At 37.1% G+C, this 26,919-nt stretch overlaps 1 protein-coding gene across 5 annotated transcripts in view; it reads right to left on the reverse strand.

The window, feature by feature from the left end:
- The window catches only part of PRCP (prolylcarboxypeptidase), a 77,476-nt gene that overhangs the window by 22,983 nt on the left and 27,574 nt on the right, over window positions 1-26,919 (reverse strand). For all 5 annotated transcript variants that reach the window (XM_032393522.1, XM_032393524.1, XM_032393525.1 and 2 more), the window contains 5 exons: window positions 15,467-15,607; window positions 11,559-11,660; window positions 6,059-6,240; window positions 5,670-5,827; window positions 4,929-5,101 (listed from right to left, as the gene is read on the reverse strand). In XM_032393522.1, the coding sequence (XP_032249413.1) occupies window positions 4,929-5,101; window positions 5,670-5,827; window positions 6,059-6,240; window positions 11,559-11,660; window positions 15,467-15,607 (756 nt within the window). The remainder of the gene's footprint in view (window positions 1-4,928; window positions 5,102-5,669; window positions 5,828-6,058; window positions 6,241-11,558; window positions 11,661-15,466; window positions 15,608-26,919) is intronic.

Consider the following 26,919-nt stretch of genomic DNA (forward strand, 5'->3'; position numbering starts at 1 on the left):
ACTGTTATTATTATATAACTAGTATCAATTTAGTGCTTACTATACACGGGGTCCTATTAAATTCTCATAATGACCCTAATAAGCATTACAAATACTATACCCCCACTTTGCAGATGAGGAAACTAAAGCACAGAGAGGTTAAGAAACTTGCCCAAAGTCATATAGTCAGGAAGTGGCAGAGCTGGGATTCAAATGCAAGACTCACTCTGGAACTTCCATTTGTAATAACCAACACTACACATACCCAACTTCAAAGTTGTAGTATAAGAGAAAAATAACAACACAAACGGTGCCTAAATATACCTATAGTCTCATGCTTAATTTTTTAAGCAAATTTTTTTATTCTTAGATTATATTTTTCTAAGTTTATTTGTCTTAGGTAAAAATTTTAATAAAAGGGGGCACTTGGGTGGCTCAGTCGTTAAGCATCTGCCTTCAGCTCAGGTCATGATCCCAGGGTCCTGGGATTGAGCCCCACATCAGCCTCCCTGCTCTGCAGGGAGTCTGCTTCTTCCTCTCCCACTCCCCCTGCTTATGTTCCCTCTCTCGCTGTGTCTCTCTCTGTCAAACAAATAAATAAAATCTTAAAAAAAAAAAATTTAATAAAAGGGATTCTGTGGCAATATAAAAATCATACAACTTTTTTGGGGCACCTGGGTGGCTCAGTCAGTTAAGTGGCTGCCTTCGGCTCAGGTCATGATCAAGCCCCGCATCGCATCGGGCTCCCTGCTCAGTGGGGAGCCTGCTTCTCCCTCTCCTTCTGCTGCTGCTCCCCCTGCTTACGCGCGCTCTCTCTCTCTTTCTGTGTCAAATAAATAAAATCTTTAAAAAAAAATCATACAATTTTTTTATTATGCAACAAAAAAAGAAAACTGTAAAATAGTAATTAATATGATGCTCAAAAATCAACATATGAAATACTTAATTTACTTTCTATTTCCTAGAACAAAGGTGAACGTTCAGGAAAAAAACTTAAAAAGAGCATTACACATCCATTTTAATAATTCTGGTTTTAAAGAGTATAGAAATAGATAGAATATTCCAGTCTTAGTACCAAATTAATTAGCTCTGCACCCAAATATTTAGATTCTGCCCTTTGACCCCACATATACTAGAGAAAGTAAAGATAATGATTTGTTTAAAAACTTTATGTGTCCCCTTACCTATAAGGATAAGCATTTGAATAAGAGAAAGAAAAAGGGGGCAAAGAAATTTTTTTTTAAAGAAGGAAAGATAGGTTAAAAAAAAAAAAGACCAACCTCCTCTCAGAAAGCATGGTTCATCCACATTAGAGAAAGGATTAAGCAGATACATTCAGCTTTTCTAACAGATTTTCTTTCTCTAAGGTTTCAATACCCCTCTCACACTCACAGATAATCACATTAGTTTTGTCATTAAAAGCTCTCTTTTCATAGAATGCACCTAAACCGCTTAAACCACCCAGAGAGGTCGCATACATTATCAAACACCAAGACAAACGGAAGAGATTTTCCATCTTATGTCTTATTATTTCACTCTATCTATCTGCATGCTCAGAAAGCTAAGTCAAAAGATTTGGTGAGTTATCAGCTAAAAACTTACTCAAAATAAACAACCTCTATAGTATCCTTAAAAACTGCTCTTTAAGCTGAGAATAGACCTAGTAGTTATTATGCTGACAGAGCAGTCAAATGACAGAGAGGTTTTCTATTTCCCTTTTCTCTTCTTCCTTGTGTTCCCTCAGCCAAGTCCATGATTATTTCTGCATGAATGTTGCAGCTTCTGTTAACAGTAAACAAAAGCAAATGGAGTCTGAGTGTGCAAAGCCCACAAACAAATTAAAAAGAATGATACTTGAGTTGACACGGAAAAGACATTCAATCACTGCCTATGGATCCTTCAGAACCATACAAGGTCCAGGCAGAATTGGAAATCACCTACTTTTTTTCATAACCCAACTGTTACACATCTCACTATCCTAAGCCTCAGTTACAGACTTAGAAAAGGACGGCTGTTTGTCAGCCCTTTAAAAAGGAGGAAGTGTATCAGAGGGAGGAGGAGTCCTGGTTAAATGGAACTATCCAAGTGAAAGAGCGGTCCCCAACTGAGTAGTGTTCCTGGGATTAGTGGGTTGGGAGAACAGAGACGAGGTCAAGAAAGGAGAAATAGAATGAACAGTGAAAGAAAGTGATCTGAAGCTAAAAGTTTGGGAGGGAGACATGTAGTAGAAATACTCTGAAATCATATAGGATAAAACTGGAAATAGAGGCAATGGAAATTTCTCAAGCAGGGGGCAAAGAGAGATTTCTTTTGGTTGGGGTGCAGGCAAGAAACAGAGTCATAAATATATTATAAGAAATCAAGAATTCCTTAATATGCCAAAAGAAAGGATAAAACCAGTAAGAAATAACTGAAGAGAATGACAAGAAGTAGTCCTGAAGAAAAGTAAAAGGTGATTGTCAGGCAAAGACACAAGTTACCTTGTCTTAAAAATAAACTTTTATAATGTATATATACAAAAGATAAAAGAAGGATTGTGCTAAATCAAAAACAGATGACAAAAGATTTAAGATATACTCCACTAACTTTGAGTGAATATTTAGGAGAGAGAAAGGATAGAATATTTACATTTAAGATGCAACAGCAAAATATCTCAAAAGGAACATTAAAGAAATGGGGAGAAAAGCAAAGTTAGTGTTCCTTGTTCCAAATCATAAACAAATGAACACTAAAAAGCCATATTCCTCTGGCTTTTTCTAAATCAAGGGTCAGCATACTATAGCCCCCAGGCCAAATCCAGGCTACTGCCTGTTTTATAAATAAAGTATTATTGTGACACAGTGTTCCTCATTGATTTATATTTGTCTATTGCTACTTTCTCGCTACAGCTGCAGAACTGAGTAATTGCGGCAGAAACCGAATGGCCCACACAACATAAAATATTTACTATCTAGTTCTTTACAAATAAAGTTTGCCAATCTTTGTTCTAAATAACAAGGGAATTCCCCATATGTTTTTATAACCTGACAATTCATTTGTTCTTCAAGTGGGCATAAAAATGCAAACGTAATTCTCACTTTGTACAGAGAATACAGTTAAATCTGATAGTTGTCACAATGCGACTAGTGATCCACTCAAAACTTCAGCCAAATCCTCTCCTAATCCAGTGCAATATGGTAGAAGATCAGAGGCTCTGAACAATAGTAGACCCAAGTTCAAATCCCACTTTCACCGTCTCTTCACTGAGCTTAAATTTCCTCTCCAAAAAACTCCAAAAATTTCCTCTCCATTGTACTTCTTTTTCCTATATTACATAATTTCCTATATTATATTATTGTAATAATATATAAATAATATATATTATTTCCTATATTAACATATAGAATATTATATTATTATGGGGATTAAATGGGATAGCATATATGAAAGTGTTCTGCAAATAGTAAAATAATTTGGATAAGGGATTATTAGCACAAAGACATATATGGAGGCCAACTGACTCAAATTTAGTTTTTTCTCATTATTTTGATCCAGGTTTTCTTACCATGAGAGAGATCAGCTCTTTTAAATAATTCTGTATTGTCTAAATTCAATTTAATTCAATACACATTTACCTCTGGCCTTCTATGTACAGGACATCCACTTGTCATTCTACTTCTTAGATGAAGAAAAATATCTCTAATAGCAAATGACCTTGTTCCATTTGGGTTACGAAGTTTTAAGCAAAATGTTCATTTAATATTAAGTTCAAGGGACTGTGTTAAATTAAAAGTGCTTTTGAAAACTGGTTCTCATATTATCAAGTCTATTTACATTTCCAGCACTCATTCTAGCTGTAGAATCAGTTATACTCTCTAAACTTAACCATCAAGTTGGCCAAACTTTGATTTTAAAACTAAGAAGAATGTTCTTTACAAAGAAATGCTTAAAAGAGGATACAAAATAAAGAATTTTGCCATGTAAAGAACCTAAAAATTTATGATGTAATGTGTCTTCACACTTTCCAGAATGTTTTCACATCTAATATTTTATTTGATCCTGAGTACAACCCTACAGAGAACATAAGTATAATTATCTCATTTTGCAGAGGAAGACATGGAAGCTCAGAAGAAGACAGCCTTCCCCAAGATCACACAGCTGGTAAATGGTAGCTCTAGATCAAGGATCCAGAGTCAGTACTCTTTCCACTCCACCCTGCTGCATGGAGATCACTCCTTTATGGTAAGTGTAGCACTCAGAACACATTAGCAGTTGACTGAATCATAGCACTGTGATAGCAATTGCCATTTATTAAGCACTAACCATATATGACATAGGTCTATGTGTCTCACATACATCACAAAGAAGTAATAAAGTAAATTGTCCATGCAAAGTGTACAGCACAAGACTTGGCACATAGTAATCATTCCATTAGCAGCAACTACTGGTCTTAGTTCCAATTCATACAACTCTATAATCTATACATTCTGTCTCCTTTATCCAAATGAGAGGAAACTGATGTTCAGAAAAGTTACATAATGGACGCCTGGGTAGTGCAGTTGGTTAAGCTGCCAACTCTTGGTTTGGGCTCAGGTGGTGATCTCAGGGTCATGAGATGAGCCCCGCATCAGGCTGTGTACACTCAGTACGGAGTCTGCTTAAGACTCCCTTTCCTTCTCCCTTACCCGTTCCCCCTCTAAAAAAAAAAAATAATAAATCTTAAAAAAAAAAAAAAGAAAGAAAAGTTAGGTAAGATGTCCACGGTGAGTAACCAGAAAGTGACAGAAGCCAGGATTTCTGCCCAGGTTAGTCAAACCCAGAGCCCCTTTGTCACTGGAGAGTCCTTTGATGCTAAAAGTCACAGAAAGTACCAGTTTAAAAAACAAAACAAAATCCTGAAACTAATAATACACTGAGAGAGAGAGAGAGAAGTTCATATTAAAAGTGATGAAAGGACATTTTCCTGTTACCTTGATAGGCCAAGCAGGCAAAGGCTGTAAAAAGTCAGACTCATAAGGGTAGTCCACCATTGCCAGATTTATCCAGGTTTCAGAGATCCAGGCTTTCAAATGCTGGACATCCTGAGTATTTGTTAATGCGGTACATAAGTCAAGGTTTTCAGAAAGCCAACGCAAGCCAGCACCTGAGAACAGAATCACATTGTTTGGAATCTAAAAAGCACTACTTGACAGAAGGCTTTACTTGGTATTTTAGAAAACTCAATCTTCTACACCATTTCTCCAAGAATGCTTTTTCAACATTCAATAAAATACTTTTAGAGCATTTGGATAATCCCATGATAAATAAGTTGTCTATCCTCACATGGAGTCTGCCAGAAATTATATGAAGTATTCCCTGTTTCAAAGATACTATTGAAATAAGTAAAAAGTAAACAAATGGAACACTAGAGAGCAATTAGAATGTGTAAACCACAACTAAATAAAACAAATGGATGTATCTGACATAGTGCTGAGCAAAAGACAGCAGACACAAAACATACATACTGTGTTCCTGATTATACTGGATGATGAGTATACTATTATACCATACATGTTTTCCCTTGTAAAAATTCATCAAGTGATGTATTTTGATTTGTGTACGTTTTTGTATGTTTTACTTAAATAAAAAGGTTACTGAAAAACTGAGAAGTGTTGAATTAACAAGTGAAGGATAAAAAACTTTGTGATTCCATTCTATTAATTAAAGCTTACCTGTTCTTGCGAATCGATTAATAGCATCCCAGGAGCTGCGAATGGTTTCTGAACAATTTGGACCACTTCTCTTAAAATCTTTAGTTACAATCTCCATAAATACACCACAAGGTACCAGATTACCAAAATGCCAGATGGGGGCAGAGGCTGCAAGAGCTCTAAATGGTGAGAAAAATAAGAAAGGACAAAAGTAAAAAAATGTAACTCACTGAATTCAAATTTTAAAATTGAAACTGATACTGAACAAAAATGGCGAGAAAAATTACAGTTGTTAATGAGATAGAAAGTAGAACTATCAGTACAACAGAACATGTTTTACCCAAAACAAATCTCTAAGTATGCCTTGACAATCATTAAGAAGTGCTCATGTCCAACATAAATGCATTTACCCAACCACTGTATGAGGATATTTCATCCTGAACCAGGCTGCAAGCATGCCACCGTAAGAGCCCCCTATGGCAATGACAGGTTGATTTTTAGCTCCTGGGATTGTTTTTTTCAAGTGTTTGATTAACACTGCAAAATCAGCCAGAGCTTGTTCTGATGTCAGAAAGTCCAAGTGTCTGGAATCCTAAAGAAAAGTAACAAAGAACACGTATAAATGTGCACATAATAGCAGCTTAGGCATAGCACAGATCCAGGAAAAAAAAGCCAGTCAGATAAGCTTTTCTCCAAATAAAATTTCTAGGCAATTGAGTTAAAATGACCAGTCAACATAATAGCAATGCTGATTTAAATAAATCATTAAAAAAAATGATTTTAAGTTTGTGGGACAAACATAATGTATTTTGCATTTAAATGTAATTTCTATTAAATGCTATTTACCAAAGATTTTGTTGAGGTTGTAGAAACAACAGAAACAAACTGTAACATTTAACAGCAAATGTAACAGAATACAATTCTCAGCTTAACGGACAACTGCTGTATTATAATTTTTATTTTAAAACTTGAAACATTTTTTTTTTTTAAAGATTTTATTTATTTATTTGAGAGAGAGAATGAGAGACAGAGAGCATGAGAGGGAGGAGGGTCAGAGGGAGAAGCAGACTCCCTGCTGAGCAGGGAGCCCGATGTGGGACTCGATCCCGGGACTCCAGGATCATGACCTGAGCCGAAGGCAGTCGCCTAACCAACTGAGCCACCCAGGCGCCCTAAAACTTGAAACATTTAAAATGGCTACCATACAGGCAAAGGTAGACCAAATCCTGTGAAAAACTGAAGAATCATCAATAAAAATAAATTTCATCCTCTCTAATCAGAAAGATGATTATTATGTCTGATATACCAACAACTGGAAATTACCCTGTTGTAAACAATATAAAATTAGAGTTAAAAACAAAAACCAATAGAGCAATTATATTCAGGCATTAGAAAACAGGCAACATAAGACATTGATCCTTGAGAGAAGGATATTCATAAAGTAAGTTCCATGATCATCTAATTCTCTGCCTAAAGACAATTGCCTCACTTCAACATAGGGAGGTAGAGCTCAGGATCCTGCTAAGCTAAGGAGGCTAATAAAGTATCTCCCTTTAAAAGACAAGGCCTAAGTCCTCTGTCTTTGAACTTGGACTAGACTTAGTGACTTGGTTCTAACCAATAAAATGTATCAGAAGCGATATGTGACTTCCAATGTTAAGTCATAATAAGCACTGCAGTTTCCACCTCGCTCTGTTGGATTATCGACTTTGAGGGAAGCCAGCTGCCTTGTCATGAGGCCACTCAAGTAAGCCTTTGGAGAAACCCTGGAAGAGATGAACTACAGCCTCTTGTTAACATCCAGCAACGTTTTGTCACTCAGGTGGATTCTCCATATAAAGGAGAGGGTTCTCTGGCACCAGTCAAGCCTTCAGATAACTGTTAGCACCAGCTAACATCTCAACCTCATGAGACCCCTCGAAAAAGAACCTCCTAGCTGAGCCACTTTTAATTCCTTACCCATAGGAACTATGAGACAATAAATGTTTATTGCTGTTTTAAGTCACTAAGGTTTGAGGTAAATTGTTACATAGCAATAGGTAACTAGTACGGCTATATACCTATTAGGCTGTCCTATTCGATCTTCATGCTTTGGTCTCACCACTCTGTTTGACTTCTTCCATCATTTGGCACATTCCAAAACCACACAGTTCCCATCTTTCCTCTTTCCTATGTATGTCACCTACTCCTTTAGCCTTCCCCCTTATCCAAGATGTATACCTTCTGACCTCTCACCTCCTTTCTTATTGTCTGTCACTAGTCTTTTACTTCCAATTTTCATGGCACTACGTATAGTTGAGTGCGATTTTTTTCTAATCCTCGCATAATATTTATAATATTATCCCCCAAGCTACTGACAAATTCTGTGAGCACATGAAGAGAAAGAAGCATATCAAAGAGAGCCTTCTGCTCCATTTTGCTAACAAAGTATGAACCGAAGGGATCTAGAAAAGGATATTATGTTTCTGTCTGCAACAAGCTGACTACTTCCCAGTGGTTTCAGGACGTATCAACTCTCCTAATCGGATAATTATGCAGAATAATAAGCTAAAGAATAGAGTTTCCCATGCAGCCCAACAACTATTAGCAAATTGTTCTGCTTTTCATTTACAACACAAGGACTTTTTATTTATTTATTTATAATATGAGCTAATAAAATCTCTGGGAACAAAAATTAAAACTCCTTTCAAAATAGGCAGCCTAGAAAATTACTGTCCCCAAGTTCTTCTAACTCAGAGTTCCCCATAAAGATGGTATGTGTATACTGGTAGTATGCATGATGGTCTTAGTATAATGCACAATCTTTTTTAATTTAATACTTGTTTTAATGTCATTTAGAAAAAACATAACTAGTACATTAAGCCCTTGTTAAGGTAATGCGAAGTTTGAAAAGTTAGTTGTTTAAAGAAAAATATTACATAAATAATAACGCAAATGGCAAATTCATACACCCAGAATCACAAAGGTAGTACATGAGTGACTTAGTTGCGGAAAAAGTATCCTTTTTATTAGGTGTAGAGTCTTAAGTCAAGGCCAAAGCTCCTTGTGAGATCAGGAAAGGCTAGAAGAGAATCCAAGTGGCCCGTTGGACTCACTGAACCAGGGATAATTTGTCCTCATTTTATTGAAAAATACCTTATTAACTATTTGAGTGCTGATTGTATTTTTTCCAGTGGTAGACCCAGGAATTTAAGTGTATAACTTATAAAGCAGAATTATTTACTGACATTTTTGAAACAATGTGAAGTTCCCTTCAGTCTCTGCAGCCATACCTTAAGATTTCGCTGGTGACAGCTAATCTCATCACACGGAGTTAGACTGACCAACATTATAAGTGATAATATTATGGTTTTAAAAAGGCTTAATCTGTTCGATTGCATATAAAAAGGAAAGATTAAATAAAAATTTTTCAAGCTGTTCAAATTAAAGCTATCATTTCTTTCTTAGAGTGGGACATGTTATTAGAACAGGTAATTCCTAAACTTCAAAAAAAAAAAAACTTTTAAACTTAAAAATAAAAAGTATACAGGTACACCTCAGAGATATTGCAGGTTCAGTTCCAGACCACTGCAATAAAGTGGGTATCACAATAAAGTGAATCAAATTACTATTTTGGTTTCCTAGTGCACATAAAAGTTATGGTTACACCATACTGTGGTCTATTAAGTGTGCATTAGTATTATTTCTAAAAAGATGTACATACCTTAATTTAAAAATATTTCATTGATAAAAAATGCTAACCATCATCTGAGCTTTCAGTGAGTTTTCTGAGCTTTCATCTTTTTACCAGTGGAGGATCATGCCTAAATGCTGATAGCTGCTGACTGGTCAGGTTGGTGGTTGCTGAAGGCTGGGGTAGCTGTGGCAATGTCTTAAAATAAAACAACAATGAAGTCTGCCACAATGATTGATTTTTCCTTTCATGAATGCTTTCTCTGTAGCATGTGATGCTGTTCAATAGCACTTTACCCACAGAACTTCTTTCAAAATTAGAATCAATCCTCTCAAGCCCTATAGCTGTTTTACCAACTAATTTTATATAATTTTCTGCATTCATTGTTGTCATTTCAACAATCTTCACAGCATCTTCACCAGCAGTAGATTCCATCTCCAGAAACCACTTTCTTTGCTCATCCATGAAAAGCAACTCTTCATCTATTCAAGTTTTATCATGAGATTGGAGCAGTTCAGTCCCATCTTCAGGCTCCACTTCTAATTCTAGTTCTCTTGCTGTTTCCACCACATCTGCAGTTACATCCTCCACTAAAGTCTTCAGCCCCTCACAGTCATACACGAGGGTTGGAATTCACTTCTTTCAAACTCCTGTTCATGTTGATATTTTGACCTCTTCCCACAAATCCTGAATGTTCTTCATGGCATCTAGAATGGTGAATCCTTTCCACAAGGTTTTCAATTGACTTTGCCCATATCTATCAGAGGATTCACTCTGTGGCAGCTATTGCCTTATGAAATGTATTTCTTAAATAAGATTTGAAAGTCAAAATTACTCCTTGATCCATGGGCTGCAGAATGGATGCTGTATTAGGAGACATGAAAACAACATTCATCTCATTGTACATCTCCATCAGAGCTCTTAGATGACCCGGTGCATTGTCAATGAACAATAATATTTTGAAATGAACTTTTTTCTTCCTGAGCAGTAGGTCTCAACAGTGGTCTTAAAAATATTCAGTAGACCATGTTGTGAACAGATGTGCAGTCATCCAGGCTTTGTTCTTCCATTTATAGAGCACAAAGTAGATTTAGCATAATTCTTTAAGGCCCTAGGATATTCAGGATGATAAATGTGCATTGGCTTCAATTTAAAGTTACCAGCTACATTAACCCCTAACAAGAGAGTCAGGCTGTCCTTTTGAAGATTTGAAGCCAATCATTGACTTCTCCTCTCTAGCAATGAAAGTCCTAGATGGCATCCTCTTTCAACAAAAAGCTGTTTTGTCTATATTGAAAATCTATTGTTTAATGTAGCTACCTTCATGAATTATCTCAGCTAGATCTTCTGTATAACTTACTGCAGCTTCTATATTAGCACTTACTGTTTCATCTTGCACTTTTGTTACGGAGACGGCTTCTTCCTTAAACCTCATGAACCAACCTCTGCTAGCTTCAGACTTTTCTTCTGCAGCTTCCTTACGTCCCTTAGCCTTCATCAAATTGAATAGAGTTAGGGCTTTGCTCTGGATCAGGCTTTGGCTTGAGGGACTGTTGTGCCTCGTTTGATCTTCTATCCAGACCACTCAAACTTTCTCCATATCAACAATAATGCTGTTTCACTTTCTTGTCATTTGTATGTTCACTGGCGCAGCACTTTTAATTTCCTTCAAGAACTCTTCCTTTGCATTCACAACCTGGCTGAATGACTGGCACAAGAGGCCTAGCTTTTGGCCTCTCTCAGCTTTCAACATGCCTTCCTCACTAAGCTTAATCATTTCTAGCTTTCTATTTAAAGTGAGAGACATGCAACTCTTCTTTTCACTGGAACACTTAGAGACCATTGTAGGATTATTAATTGGCCTCATTTCAATATTTTTGTGTCTCAGGGAATAAGCAGGCCTGAGGAGACGGAAAGAGATGGGGGAATAGCCAGTCGGTGGAGCAGTCAGCACACGTATGTTATTTATCAATTAAGTTTGCCATCTTCTGTGAGCATCTTAGATGACTGATCACAGATCACCGTAACAAATATAATAATAATGAAAAAGTTTGACATATTACAAGAATTGCCAAAATGTGACACAGAGACACAAAGAAAGAAAATGCTGTTAGAAAAATGGCACTGATACATTTGCTCAACACAGAGTTGCTACAAACCTTCAATTTGCAAATAACACATGATCTGTGAAGTACAGTAAGGTGAAATGCAATAAAACAAGGTATGCCTGTACTTACCGTGAATGATTTGTTACCAAAAGGTAGGGACTCTCCATAGTATCGATGTTCTGCAAACACCAACATAGCCTTCAGTTGAGCAGCCACATCCCACATGAACCCCTGGGAAGAATTTACAAATCCACAGGATAAAAATCAGGATGTGAAAAAAGTCATTGAACCTTTTGGCAACTCATATGAAATGAATGTTAAACCAGACCAAAAAGAGCTCTGAGAAGCCGCAGAATTTATATTTGTTCTACAGATAAAAAAATTGTTGTTTCATTGTTGCACATCAATCTCACACTATATTAGAGTGAGACAATTAAAAATAAGCCCAAGTCACTCAAACACCAGTCATTCCAACTCTCCTTATTCTAACATTCTAGCTGTAGAATCAATATTATGTCGGAAATATTAGCCTTCAAATTGCACTGTGTACCAAATAGTCTAGGAAAAAACTGAGGACATCTAAGTTAGCTGCCTACTCGTAAACATTTACAACATAAAAGAAAAAAAAACAATACAAATAAGCATACTGGACTCCCTTGGGTTCCATATTAATCTTATTTACTTGAAAATAAGCAATAGCTAACAATAGCTAATAATAATCGAGTGCTTACAGTGTGTCAGGCACTGTTCTAAATACTTCATATATATTAATTCACTTAATTATCATAACAATCTAGGACACAGGCACTTTTATTATCCCCATTTTAGAGACGAGGACACTGAGACACAGTAGTTTAAATATCCTATGACAGTCACACAGCTAGAAAGTAGCAGAGCCAAGATTCAAGCACTGGCTGTCTGGCTTCACGGCACAATCATCAAGCGCTGTTCGACCTCCCTATGTCCACACTGAATGCTGGTAATTAATCAATCACTGCATTTTTTTCACTTACCTCAAATGGTGCCCTCAGAATCCTTCTTGACAAAGCACTCTAGGCAGCCAACATCAATTGATTAGATTTAGATTTAGCACAGATTAAAACTATTTGTCATTCCTAGGGCACATTGCTGTTTTTTAATGAACTGCTGCTCCCTAACAACAACTAAGAACCTCTAAAAGGTTTTGCTCATTTTGATCAATAATTGAACAATTAAAAGATCTGTTTGCATGTGATGACGGAGAATTTACCTTGTTATCTGTGATGGTTTCAATAACCCTCACTTTCTCTCTTAACACCTTGCCTATTCCCTGCCATTTATCTGCAGATCTTATAACAAGATCTTATATCTCAAGATGCCCTCTTCTGCCTGCCCCATTTTGGCACCGCTGATCACTCCCGCCTCTCAACACCACTGTGCTAGACATAGCTCTCTATTACTGTGTTGCAATATTTGCTTAAATGTGTGTCTTACCGTACCAGACTATGAGCTTCTTAAAGGTAAGGATCATTTATCAAAATAGCCACACCTCTGAGGAGTTGACCTCAGGCTTTTAAAGGAAGCAATTTAATTGAAATGATTCACATTATAATAAGTGATTATTTGCCTGCATCTATTTCAGGGTATTTTTATTTTTCAGAAGAGGTCCATGTAATATATTTATAGCATTGGGGCGCCTGGGTGGCTCAGTCATTAAGCGTCTGCCTTCGGCTCAGGTCATGATCCCGGGGTCCTGGGATCAGGCCCCACATCGGGCTCCCTGCTCGGTGGGAAGCCTGCTTCTCCCTCTCCCATTCCCCCTGCTTGTGTTCCTGCTCTCGCTATCTCTCTCTCTGTCAAATAAATAAATAAAAAAAAATCTAAAAAAAAATAAAAATAAAAATAATATTATAGCATTGTCCTAAGTTCCTAATTCTTATTTAGTCCTCACAGCAACTCTATGAACCAGATTATTAATATATCCATTTAGCAGATTAGAAAACTGAGGCACAGAATAAGAAACTGCCCAGAGTCACACAGCATAATGGCAAAACCAGAATTCAATTCTTGACAGTCCTTATCAGTCTATCACTCCTGACCATTTTGCTACACTGTCTCTTAATAGATGAATGTCCAGAATATGTGACTATGCAACCAGGACATTTTAGTATGTACAGGGAGGTGTCTAGGGCTGGGAAAAAAACAGGATCCTCCTAAGGATCTACCTCTAGCCACTTCCTGGAACTGCTCCTACACTGTATTGTTCTTCCTCTCTACCACTTCTGAGGCAAGCCTTAAATTATGCTGCAGTGTCTGTCAGAGCAGTGGAGGCAGGAACAGCTGCCTATCTATAATAAAGAAGAAAAGGGGGGGGGCACCTGGGTGGCTCAGTTAAGTGTCCGACTCTTTTTTTTTTTTTTAATGTTTTTTCTTTTTTTCATTTACTCTTATTTTTTAATTTTTTTTTTTAAAGTGTCTGACTCTTGATTTCAGCTGAGGTCATGATCTCACGGTCATGAGACTGAGCCTCAAGCTGGGCTCCACACTGAATGTGGAGCCTGCTTAAAATTCTCTCTCTCCCACTCCCTTTGCCCCTCCCCTCCCACTTTCTCTCTCAAAAAAGAAGAAGGAGGAGGAGGAGGAAGAGGAGCTAGAAAAATACCTGGGCAGGAGAAGCTGCCCCATGGCCTTGGCATAAATGGGAAGTCACACAAGAGAAAGAAAAAAAAGCTAAAGCAGCCTCAGTTGTTCCATAGAAAAAGTAAGCAGGAATCTGATGGAAAGTAAATCTTAACTTCATTTGTCACTGATCTAAGAGACACAGACATCCTAGGATCTCATTTCTCAGGGAATTATTTTATTTTCAACTAACATATTTAGACTCAACATTCCTAAGGAAATAATCAGAAATGGGAAATGCAGTAACAGTATAATTGGGTTCATATCTTTGCTTTCAGTTCAGTTTAGTTCAACAAACATTTACTGAGACCTCCTGAATACCAGGCACCATTAGCAGTGGAAAAAATATAATTCAGTCTTCACTTTAAGGTAGTTCACAGGCTAGCTTTTTGATAGAAAGTTGACATTCTCTAATCATAGCTTTGGAACATAAAAAAGGAAAATTTCTTCCTTTCAAGTGTCCTTCTAAATTAAATGTTGTTAATGGATTTAAGTGTTATTATAAAAGATGATAGAATGTATGGTCAGGGAAGCAAGCTAACATCTATACAGTTTTTTAACCCTCAGAAGTATAAGAAAAATAGAACAGGAAAGCTAAATTAAAAATCCTATTTGACAAACAAACTTGTATTTTTTTTTCTTATTTGCCCTGGCTTTGTTTAGGTTTTATCCATTTATTCATTTAACAAATATTTATTGAGCACCAACTATATGCCTAGCACAGTTTTAGACTGAATATACAACACTGAACAAACAAAAATTCATGCCCTTGTGTTTACATTCTACAGACCATAATCAAAACAAACAAAAACCAAAAAAAAATCTATATGCAATAACATTCTTTTTTTTTTTTAAGATTTTATTTATTTATTTGACAGAGAGAGAGAGAGCACAAGCAGGGGGAGCGGCAGGCAAAGGGAGAAGCAGGCTCCCTGCTGAGGAAGGAGCACAATGTGGGGCTCCATCCCAGGACTCTGGGATCATGACCTGAGCCTAAGGCAGACCCTTAACTAAGCCACCCAGGTATCCCTGCAATAACATTCTTATTCCCTTGTCCCTCATATCCTTATTCACTCTAGAAATAAGATGGGATTTTTAAAAAATCTAAGATGCAATTGTCCAAAAATAATATTTCCTTCTTTTCATGTATAATTCTTTAAGGCAGAACACGTAGGCTTATTGGATATCTGTATTCATTCTTTTGTGATCTGCCCATTCATATGCTTCTGCCATTTTTCTATTATTAGTGAGTTTTATCTGTTATTTTCTAAAGAGCTTCAGAATTAGTTACAGTAATACTTGGTCATATATACTGCAAAACATTTTTTTTCCAGTTTGTCATAATAAAAGGCATATTGAGCATAGGAATTTGCACATACCGTATTATTGCAAAACCATGTAATGTCCCCTTCATTACCAGTGTAGAAAAGTATTGATCCACCATTTTTCTTCCAGTGTTCATCAGCTATTAGGTACCGCTGTTTAAAAGTTTTATCAGCATCAAATCCAAAATGATTAACCTATGACAAAAACAAAGTAGACAAATTTCAGAGGAAAGTAATTAAATGAGATCAGCAAAAAAGTAAATTTATTCTTCTATTAAAATCAACTTATGTTACAAAAATAATCACAAAACTTTTTAAACTTCATTTGATTTTAGTCGCAGTAGTAATATTGGCACTGTTATTTTGAAATTACTTTCTTTATATTGTAAGATAAAACAATATTAGGGGCACCTGGCTGGCTCAGTCAGTAGAGCATGCCACTCTTGATCTCAGGGTCATGAGTTCAAGTTCCACGTTGGGTGTGAAACTTACTTAAAAAAAAAAAATCACAGATCTGTACCTCTGAAACAAATAATATATGTTAAAAAAAAAAAAAAAAGAAGATAGTAGGAAGGGAAAAATGAAGGGGGGGAATCGGAGGCGGAGACAAACCATGAGAGACTATGGACTCTGAGAAACAAACTGAGGGTTCTAGAGGGGATGGGGGTGCAGGGAAGGGTTAGCCTGGTGATGGGTATTAAAGAGGGCACATTCTGCATGGAGCACTAGGTGTTATACACAAACAATGAATCATGGAACACTACATCAAAAACTAATGATGTAATGTATGGTGACTAACATAACATAATAAAAATAAAATAAAATAAAATAAAAACCAAAAAACAGGGGCGCCTGGGTGGGTCAGTCAATTAAGCATCTGCCTTCAGCTCAGGGCTCAGGTCATGATCAGTCCTAGGACTGAGCCCCATGTCGGCTCCTGCTCAGTGGGGAGTCTGCTTCTCCCTCTCCTTCTACCCCTCCCTGCCACCCGCTTGTGCTCTCTCTCTCAAATAAATAAATAAAATCTTAAAAAAAAAAACAATAAAAAAACAATGTTATCAGTACTCAAGATTTTCAGTGTAAGAGAAGAGATAACAATTATAAAATGAAGCAGCTATTTAGGGGCGCCTGGGTGGCTCAGTTGTTAAGCATCTGCCTTCAGCTCAGGTCATGATCTCAGGGTTCTGGGATCCAGTTCCGCATCTGTCTCCCTGCTCAGCAGGGAGCCTGCTTCTCCTTCTCCCACTCCCCCTGCTTGTGTTCCCTCTCTTGCTGTCTCTCTGTCAAATAAATAAATAAAATCTTTAAAAAAAAAAAAATGAAGGAGCTATTTAAAAACACAGTAGTTAAAACTAAATTGGAAACAGAGATATGAATCCATTAACTTTTAAAATACATATATCCCTGGGGCACCTGGGTGGCTCAGTTGGTTAAGCATCTGCCTTTGGCTCAGGTCATGATCCCAGGGACCTGGGATCACCCAGCATTAGGCTCTCTGCTCAGTGGGGAGTCTGCTTATCCCTTTCCCTCTGCCCCTACCCCTGCTTGTGCACACTCTCTCTGTCTCACATAGATAAATAAAATCTTTTAAAAAATACAGATATCCCTTACGATCTGTATTTTCATTAGCTGATTGAAACATTCAATTCACAAAAATCTACTAGTTCAGAAGGATATCAAAAAGGAAAAAGCAAAGTATATAGTCATTTGCTACCATTTAAGGTGTCTATTAAACCAACTCCTAACTTAAAAATTGGGAATACAAAAGTAAAGAACTCAACATTTAACCTGCCTTTCCAGCAGAATTGTGTTTCAAGGTAACAAACAGTCCCAGTTAATGAAAAAGAGCTCTGTTCAATTAAATGTCAGCTAAAGCAGAAGGAATGACAAAATTAGACAAATGATAGTTTTGCAAACCCTTATGAAGTTAGTGATTTGGGTAAGAATTACCACATGGTGTTAAAAGCATTAGGAGAATGAATGACAGGGAAATGAAGATTCATATTAGTACCAAAGGAACACCATGGAGAGTACCTTCTTGTCACATCGGCAAAACATAATTTTACAATGGAAGGATCAGGTTGTCATCACCCTCAATCTAGTGATCAAAATTAGCATCACTAACAGTGGGGTAGGCATGGATTATGCATCTCCTCAGGTGGTTCAACAAAAGCAAATTTCACCTATGACAAAATCACGCCAAAAAATGTTCAACTTGTATCTTTTTCCAGCCTTCAGATCTAATTTCTTTTAGATCTAATTTCCTGTTTCCAGGAAATACACAGGGTAGATGACCAAGCTAAAGACACTCTGAATAAGCAATCAGACAAATCCAAATGTGTGATAAGACAACGGTAAGTCAATGTAATGATAAATAAATAAACTTTAAGGAACAAAATAACCAGATGCAATGCATGATTCCAGGTTGTATTCTGGTTCAAACAAATGATACAAATGATAATTTAGGGGCAATTATGTTAATCTGAATATGGATTAGGTATTAGATAGTACTAATGACTTGTTAATTTTGTTAGGAGTGATCATACTGTGGCTACATAAGTAAATGTTTTTATTTTTTACAGCTGTACATTGAAGGATTTAGAGATAGAATGTCATGTTGTCTGCAATTTACTTGAAAATATTTCAGCATAAAAAAGTAAGATGAATTTAAAGGAAGAAAATTTAATCTATACTGAAAGAGACAAAACACAGAATACTAAGACTCTGCAAGACTTAATATAAAACATGTCCAAAATGAGAAAAATGATACAATAATTTTAAGCTTAAAACGAACTTCAAATTTTTGAGATTTTTTTTACCCTTTCCTTAATAAACTCACCATTTAAAATATAATTATCAAATCCTACAACATGGTAAGATTCATGTGCAACTACCTGAATTTACAGTGTTATCCATAGTACAGAGCCCCACTGAGCCTTTAGGATCATGGGGCTGAATTTCCCCAGTACTTTGGAGACAGAAGTGAAAGTGCTGCATCTGGCACCGGATGCCCCAGTGCTGCTCCAGACTGTCCGGGTCAGACCTAAACCAGGCTCTGCAAGACTTCCCTAGCCCTTCTAAAACAGATGGGACTCCTCACACCCAGCTCCATCTATACACACATATCTACTTCACATTATTCCAGAGGTCCCAAAATGCAAGTTTCTCAAAACTGCACTAATTACATACTTTCTGATGTCCATGATCATCATTATATATAGTCCTAAAATATAAGCTATTCTAATCTAAAGACTGCCTACACCTCAGGATAATAAATGGTTTGTATAGAACACGCATATGATAATGATGTCCATGTGCTAAAAATCCCTCCCATTTTATATGTTAATTCAACATATATAATCAATCACTCATTCAACAAGTGTCTATTGAATCGCCAAGTTCCTGTTCTGGGCCAAGAAGTAAGCTAAGCAATGGGATAAAGTGTTGGCTGAGCCACAACACCTACATTTAATTTAAATGAATTCAACTATACCCATTCACCTAAAAATAATAGAGAGCAAGAGAGACAGTGGAGGGAAGAAAGACAAGGGATTCCACTTGCCTCCATTCAGTTAGTACAGCGGTCCTCCATGCAAAGTCCCCAGAAGTCAGAATCAGCATCACCTGTGAATCTCTTAAAAATGCAAATACTCTGGCTGAATCCCAAACCTACTGAGTCAGAAACTGTGGAGTAGAATGCAGTAGTCTGTGATTCTGATGTACAGCTGAAGTTTTGAGTTAGCCTAAGCCCTCAAATAGGAGATGACTCTGCTATTCTTTCCTTTGATCTAGGTTTCAGAATACCTCTAATACTATAAGCATCTCACCATGCTGAATGAGAGTCTGATGTTTAAAGATGTGCATCGCCACCCAACATGACCCCCAAATACAAGCCAACCTCATTATTTGAAGCTCAACAGGAAAAACCATGATCTGTTTCACCAAAGAAGGAAAGACTGGCTGTGCTGGACTTAAAGAAAGGAAGTACATGGCTCTCTAACAAGACGCCTTACCATGGGATTCTCAAAGATTATTCCGCCGTAGTGATTTTCACCTTACCTACAGACTTTAGAACCCAGGCTTCTTATAAAATGAGATATTGCTGTACCCTTAAAAAGTAGCCCACAAAAAACATATTTCAATAATCCAATCTAAAGTTTTCAAATTTGAAAACATGGGTATGTGTTTGTATATTGCATGTTAAACATAAATGGTAAAAAATTCTTGTCAGAGGAAAAACTTCCATCTAGAATTATAAGGGTCACCAAAACTTTAGAACCAGAGAAAGTCAAACTTCTATGTGTGACCACTGTCTGGCCATGCCTGCTCCTAGTAATTCATCCCTAATTGTTTAAATTGGGAGAAAAAAGGAAGAACTCTGGTATGGAAGAAAAAAAGCAGGTTTGGGGCACCCGGGTGGCTCAGTCGGTTAAGCATCTGCCTTTGGCTCAGGTCATCGAGCCCCACATCGGGCTCCCTGCTCCATGGGAAGCCTGCTTCTCCCTCACCCACTCCGCCTGCTTGTGTTCCCTCTCTCGCTGTGTCTCTGGCAAATAAATTTTAAAAAATCTTTAAAAAAAAAAAAAAAGAAAGAAAGCAGGTTTGTGAATTAACAGACCTGAACTTGAATCTCTACTGTGAAGCCTCACACAAGTCACTTCACCTCTCTGAGCCCAGTATCTTCCTATATAAAATAAGGATAACACACAATTTAAAGGATTGCTGTGAGGATTACAGAAAATGTACTTACAGTACCAGGTATAATTTCTAATATATAGTAAGTACTCAATAAATGTTAGTTCTCCTCTCTACCCCATTTGTAAACCAATCCTAAGAATGGAGTACTTGGATGGGGTAAATAAGGTGGAGGGAGATGATAAAGCTCTTCACAAAAGAAAAAGAAAAGTTCTTCATATAATTGTAAGAAGTACCCTTGGAATGTCGAAATCTCCTTTTTTTTTTTTTTTTTTTTTTTTTTTAGTGTTTCACCTAAATATTAAATAGTTAGAAAACAGGCCATAAAATCTCTTTTGCAAAACATTAGTTTACGGAATTTCCTTGGCTCCTTCCTATCATCAAGGATATCAACTTCAGGCTACATAACTACAGAGGTTTCCAATACCTAAGGGCCCAGCACACTAGGGGCAGTGTGCCCTCTGCCGTTGAGAACTGAGACCCACATGCCACTTTCAGCTCTGTGTTCCTGAATAAAGAGATTTTATAAATCACAACAGGAAAGGGGACAAGGGCTTTATAAACCATTTGATCTGTGTCGTTCAACTAAAGAAACTGGGCTCAAAGAGGGCTCAAAGAGGTCAAGTGACTTTGCCAAGGTCACAAATTAGAGGCAGAAGTGGAACTTTTAATTATTTTTGCAATTCGGTTTATTGAAATAACTAAAATAAATAATAGTGCTGTAAAAGCAACAAAACATGACCTCAAAAAAGAAACACACCTCTAGTCACATATAGTAGTCCTTTCTAAAATGTAGTCCAAGAAATTTCAAGAAATACTTCTCTCCTTCACCTTGTAGAGAAGAAAGAGATCCATAAGAATGTGTAGGCAAAAAGGAACATAGAGAACATCTTTAAATAAAATATATTGTAGCAAAAATAATTATTTGGACTTCAAAACTGTTCAAGAATAAAAGTCATATTCAGAAATGTCCATTAGAACATTACACATGTTAGACACAATTTGGTTGGCAATTTGGGGGTGCGGGGGAGAAGGGAAGGCAAATAACACAGAGCACCAACTACATGCCTGGCACCATGCTGGTGCTTTATACAGATCACATCATCTTCCCAATTACCCTTGGGGGCACTTTCATTACACTAGTTTTAAAAAAGGTTGCTGATACTCAGAAAGGTCAGATAACTTGCCCAAGATAACATAACTAATAAATAAAAATCAAATACATTTTTTTCTTTTTTTTAAGATTTTATTTATTTATTTGACAGAGAAAGAGAGGGAGCGCATAAGCAAGGGGAGTGGCAGAGGGAGAGGGAGAAGCAGACTCTCTGCTTAGCAGGGAGCCCAATGTGGGGCTCAATCCCAGGACCCTGGGATCATCACCTGAGCCGAAGGCAGATGCTTAACCAACTGAGCCACCCAGGTGCCCCCCCAAATTCAATTTTTCACATGTTTTTATCCCCTACCCAATCCTACCTCCAACAAAACCCAGTCTGATTTTTCACTATAATACACTATTGCAAAGAGAGCTGACTACCAACTTCAACCTTCAATAGGAGACACTAGAGTATCTTTCTCCAAATTTGTAAAATGAAGGACATATCTCCCAGCCATTTACTAACAGTTAAACTGAAGAATATGTGAAATATTGGTCTTTTCACTGGCCTAACCCAATAACTGTTACTATACAACTATTTTTAACTCATTTAATTAGGCACTAATAAAAAACAAAATCACACTAACTCTTACTCAGTAGCTTTTCATTTTAGAAAACTCAGTATTACAGTTAGTTTTATTTACGCACCCAGATATATGATCATAGCTAACTGAAATTTTACTAAAGATAGGAAAAGTATACTCGGAGATAAACAGGACCAAAAAAAAAAAAAAAAAAAAATGGAGTCACACTTCCAATAAATCAAAGTACCTTGAAAGATGGCTCTCTGGTTCCCAATTCTAATCCAAAGATAGTAAAAAGAAATAAGACCCACTTTCTTCCACTTGATATGTATGTCCTGTATTAATTTTGGAAGTGTGGCATTACATTCAGTTAGAGTTCCTAAATGGAGACACATTGCTTCTAGGCAAGGTTGATGTCCCCTGAAGGGGAGATACCCTCATGTTAGAAGGATACAAGTTTTCAAAGAAGGAGTCAAAACCTGGAAGGAAGGTAAGGTTCAGGCAAGCCATAGGTCTATAGTTGGAGAAGGATGAATATCTACAAGTGGAGTCCTACTAAGTTAAGTTATCCCTCATACAGGAGTAGCCCAAAGCTAAAACAAGAAGGGAGAGCAAACCCTATCTTATGAATCTGATATTTCCACTTTATTATGTCAAGGCCATGCGAAAATCCTGCTTAAATGTTCTACATTTGCTTATCTGTATTATGAAAACAGAAAGGACTGGAGAGTAAATGTGACTTCAAGAATTAAAAGGGCAACAATATCCCTCGAGGATAGTATGGTAGTGACAAAGGAAATGATCCAAATCCCTCCAAGAAGAAGGTGGGTCTAAGAGACAGGACTGTCCTTCTCTTCCCACAGGGCTGTTTTCTTCATTGCCAACCTTAGCAGGTGTAGTTTCCATTTTAACAAGGAAGGCAGACGTTTCCTCAGATATACCCTTCAAATGAAATTATTATTCTGTGTAGTAAGACACTGTTCTGCACATACCCCTCTGTCCATATTAACCAGGAGAGAGAAATGTATTCCCTCCTTTTATACTTTTTTGGTAACCTACCTCTAATCTTAAAAAGGAGACTATTAGAAATAAATTATTTGGGCACCTGAGTGGCTCAGTTGGTTAAGCAACTGCCTTCGGCTCAGGTCATGATCCTGGAGTCCCAGGATCGAGTCCCGCATCGGGCTCCCTGCTCGGCAGGGAGTCTGCTTCTCCCTCTGACCCTCCCCCCCTCATGCTCTCTCTCTCATTCTCTCTCTCTCAAATAAATAAATAAAAAATAAAATCTTTAAAAAAAATTTTTAAAAAGAAATAAATTATTTATTTAAAGAGAAAATGGCAAGGGGGGTAGAAAAGAAATGATATGGGAGAGTCCCCTGTAGAAAAAAGTTAGACTATCCAGCCTTATAAAAGGATAGTTAGAAAGGCAAGAACACAATAGCTACCAAAGCGTACCTGTATAAGACAGATACTTTATAAATAATTATTAAATGAATGCAGTTCAATTCTTCTAATCAGTGGTTCCTCCTATTTTTATGTATGAAATCCTTTTGTTAATGTTAGAATTTGCATGCATGTTCTATTTTAATAGTCCATGTTTGAGAAAATACACAAAAGAAGCTAATATAAATTTAATACTGGTATAAATGAATATACAATAGCATCTAATTACATTTGAAAAAATAGTATATGCTGGGCAAGAAAATGGACTCATGCACCCTCTCCAGTAACTGTGCAGTGCTCAGTAACTCCCTTTTCCTCTGACCAAAGACCGTGGGCCCCAGAGGGGAAAACACACTCTAAATTACCAAAATTCTACAAACACAAAATACTCTCTCCTCTACTGCTAAAACAGAGGTAGAGATATCCTGCCCTTGAAACATCTAAAACATTACAGTAAATCAAGAAATAACATGTTTTGTCAAACAACAGTTAAGTGTTGCATCAGATGAAGATTCTGGCATCATCTGTTGGCTTTCACAAAGCACCACATGATCAATAAATCACATGATCAACTCCCAATGGCTTTAGGAAGCTTTGTACTACTAGAATTAGCTGGCCACAGTTTTAAGTTCTCAAATTAGAAAGTGCAGCAGTGATTACTAAATACATAAATTTTAGGAAATGTTACACCATCAGAGGGCGCTGTTGTATAAGAAGTAAAGGTGGGGGAGACCATTAAGTTTTAAATATTAGATTCATAAAATTTCAGATTAGATCTGAAGTCCAAACTCTTAGGTGAAAAAAACTCAGATACAGAGATGCCAATTACTTTAAATCTCTCTTTTTTAAAAAAAGATATATTCACATAATTGAAATATGGCATTCATCATCCTTCGTTTTTAAAGTAAGGGTTCAAAAATTCACACTGTTAGAATAGTGGTTACTCTTGTAGGGGAAAAATGACTCTAAAAGAGAATGAGGAGATTCTAGAATTAGGATGGTGCATTTTTCTATATGTATACGATAATCAACAAAATAGACTTATAAACCTTTAAGATTTCCTTTAAGGTATATGAATTATTTTATAATGTATGTATGTTTACATTTCTATTTCACTATAATCGTATGTAAATTATACTGCACTAAATCACATCTATAGTAGATTTTTCTTTCATTTAAAAATATGTGTATTGAGTACTCATTAAATGACAGGCATTAAGAGAACTAAGATAGTATTCCATCTCTCAAGTTTTGAATTTAACAGAAGTGGTGAACATGCTAATAAACAATCACAGGATGGTGTGGTTAAGTTCTACAAAGTGCTGTGAGAGCTCAAAAGAGGAAGTTACCATCCTGCTTGAGGTAATCCTGCAAGGCTTCACCAAGGAGGGAATATCCAAGCTGAACCCTAAAGAGTAACAATTTTTTTTTCAGGTACAGAAGAGACAGAAGAGCATTTCAAGCAAAGGGAGCAAGATAAGCTGTGCAGGACAAGCATATTCAGGAACTGTTGTTGTTTTATGGCAGGAGGTATATAGTTGATGAGGGGAAGAAATGGGAGATAAGATTATATTCATCAGGCTGCCTCCAGATGTAGATATGAAAATCTTCCTATCAAGAGAAACCTAACTGAAATTTGAGTTTGCCTCTCTAAACCAACATTGAATGAAACTGGTTCATTAGAAATAGAGCCTTAATGAGGCAAAGACTTTTATCTGGTTTGTCCACGAAATTCCCAGTGACTAGTATAATGTCTGGCACGTAATAGAAGATCAGTGAATATACAGGGAATGAATGATTGCATGCATACACCCTAGCTCTGCTATTGGTATAAAAAAAAGACCCAACATTGCTTCAAAGACCAGCATGATTCAAAGCAATGAGAATGGAGATCAAAGTGCCCAAGAGCAAGTTTGTGTAGGTTCATTTATTGCATGGGCATGTAACTGACTTTGGAAGAGTTGCACAACACTGTGGTTGGCTGTGTCTTTTGCCCAGTGACAAATCACATGCCCAAGGGAGAACCCAAGCATAAAATCTAAAACCAACTCATAACAGTTTAGCCTTATACAGGCTGCTGAGGACACAGGAACTGCATGCCCTTTGCTGGGAGTAGAAACAGGAAGATAAATAACTATGAAATTAATATAGACCAAAAGCCAGCATCTGGATGGAGGGGCAGGGGAAAACTAATCAGCATTTTTCTGAAGTATATAACCTAAAATACACTTGACTTGTGACAGGGGTATAGTCGCAGTTTTTAGGGCTGGAAAGGATCTAAAGGTGTGGCTCTCAGCCAGTGCACAGTTATCTAACCTGAATGACAGCTACCTGTAAAATGTATATCATCATAAAATGTATATATCTGGCAGCATACTGGTGTTTGGTAAACCTGAATATGCCACCAAATGTTGATTTGATCAATGTTTAAGATACATTTTCTCAACAACAGAGTTTTATAAAGAAGGAAGAAACACATAAGAGGTATCAAAGCCAAGAGCAAAAAGTGATTAGAGGGAATAGTTGAAACTATCGGTAAGGAGGCATTTCGTGATGCAGGGGGATTCTGAGGAGGCAAGATGGAATGGGGTCAACAGCAAATATGGAGGGACTTGACTTGGACAGGAGGAGGAACCTCTCCTCCACTGGGTAACAGATGAGTGAAGGAGGAGTTACATTTCTAGGTGGAAAGGGAAGAAACTGAAGGGGTTCTAGCTAAAATGCCTCTTACACAACACCTTAACTTTTTTAACCAGTCAAGTAGGGGGCAGGGCTATCTATTAAAAGAGCATAGTGTTGCAACGATTTGAAGACAGAAGTAAAAGCATGACATGGAAGAAGGAACTGATGCTTGGGCCTCCAGAGGGTCCCTGAGGTGGGGGCTGGATTTGCAGGCACAACAACCTGCCTAGTTATAGGTTTGCTTCAGCAGAGGTCCACAACCCAGGGATAGGAGCAGAAACATTTAACGGCTGTATAAAACTAGAACATGAATTCCATAAAGAGGCTGACAGAAGGATCAGGGTAAAGGGAACTGAGGTCATTCCTGATCTCCATGCAAGCATGAATACCTAGAACCATGAGGTCCTCTACACCATAGACAAACGTTGCCAAAATCCACTTGCTGACTTGCAAGGGAATCTAGACTATTATATTTATTCCATTTTATGGAGTAAAAAAACCTTGACAGAACTCATATATACAGTACGTAAGCATTTCAACAGTAATCTTATAAAAGTTATATAATGCTGTATATTACCAAACACAGCTTTACACATTTATATTCTCCTTCTTTGTTAAATATAATATGATGTATTATTAATATTTTTCTTCCTTTATATTCTGTTGTTCTGAACGCTTCTGGACATGCAAAATATTCTTCTGGTAGCACTGTTATAATCGTATACCATGCCAGATCTTCTGAAAGATGGAGACTGGAATCAGGTACAGTATAAAAAAATAAAGATTCCACCCTTACCCCTAAAAAGGCAAAACCATGCTTTCCAAATACAGGATTATAGCCCTGTGGTGTATGTAAAACCACCCAGTCTTCTGTATTTCCCCTCCTCTGAAGGGACAGTCTTCCTGCAGAGGGCTGTGAGGACTTCTCAGATCTTACCAACAGAGCAACCCTGGTTCTTACCCATATAACACCATTTCTGAAATGTTCATAATCCCATTCATATCCCAGT

The sequence above is a fragment of the Phoca vitulina genome, unplaced genomic scaffold (genome assembly GCF_004348235.1).
Source record: "Phoca vitulina isolate PV1807 unplaced genomic scaffold, GSC_HSeal_1.0 scaffold74, whole genome shotgun sequence".
Taxonomy (NCBI): Eukaryota; Metazoa; Chordata; class Mammalia; order Carnivora; family Phocidae; genus Phoca; species Phoca vitulina.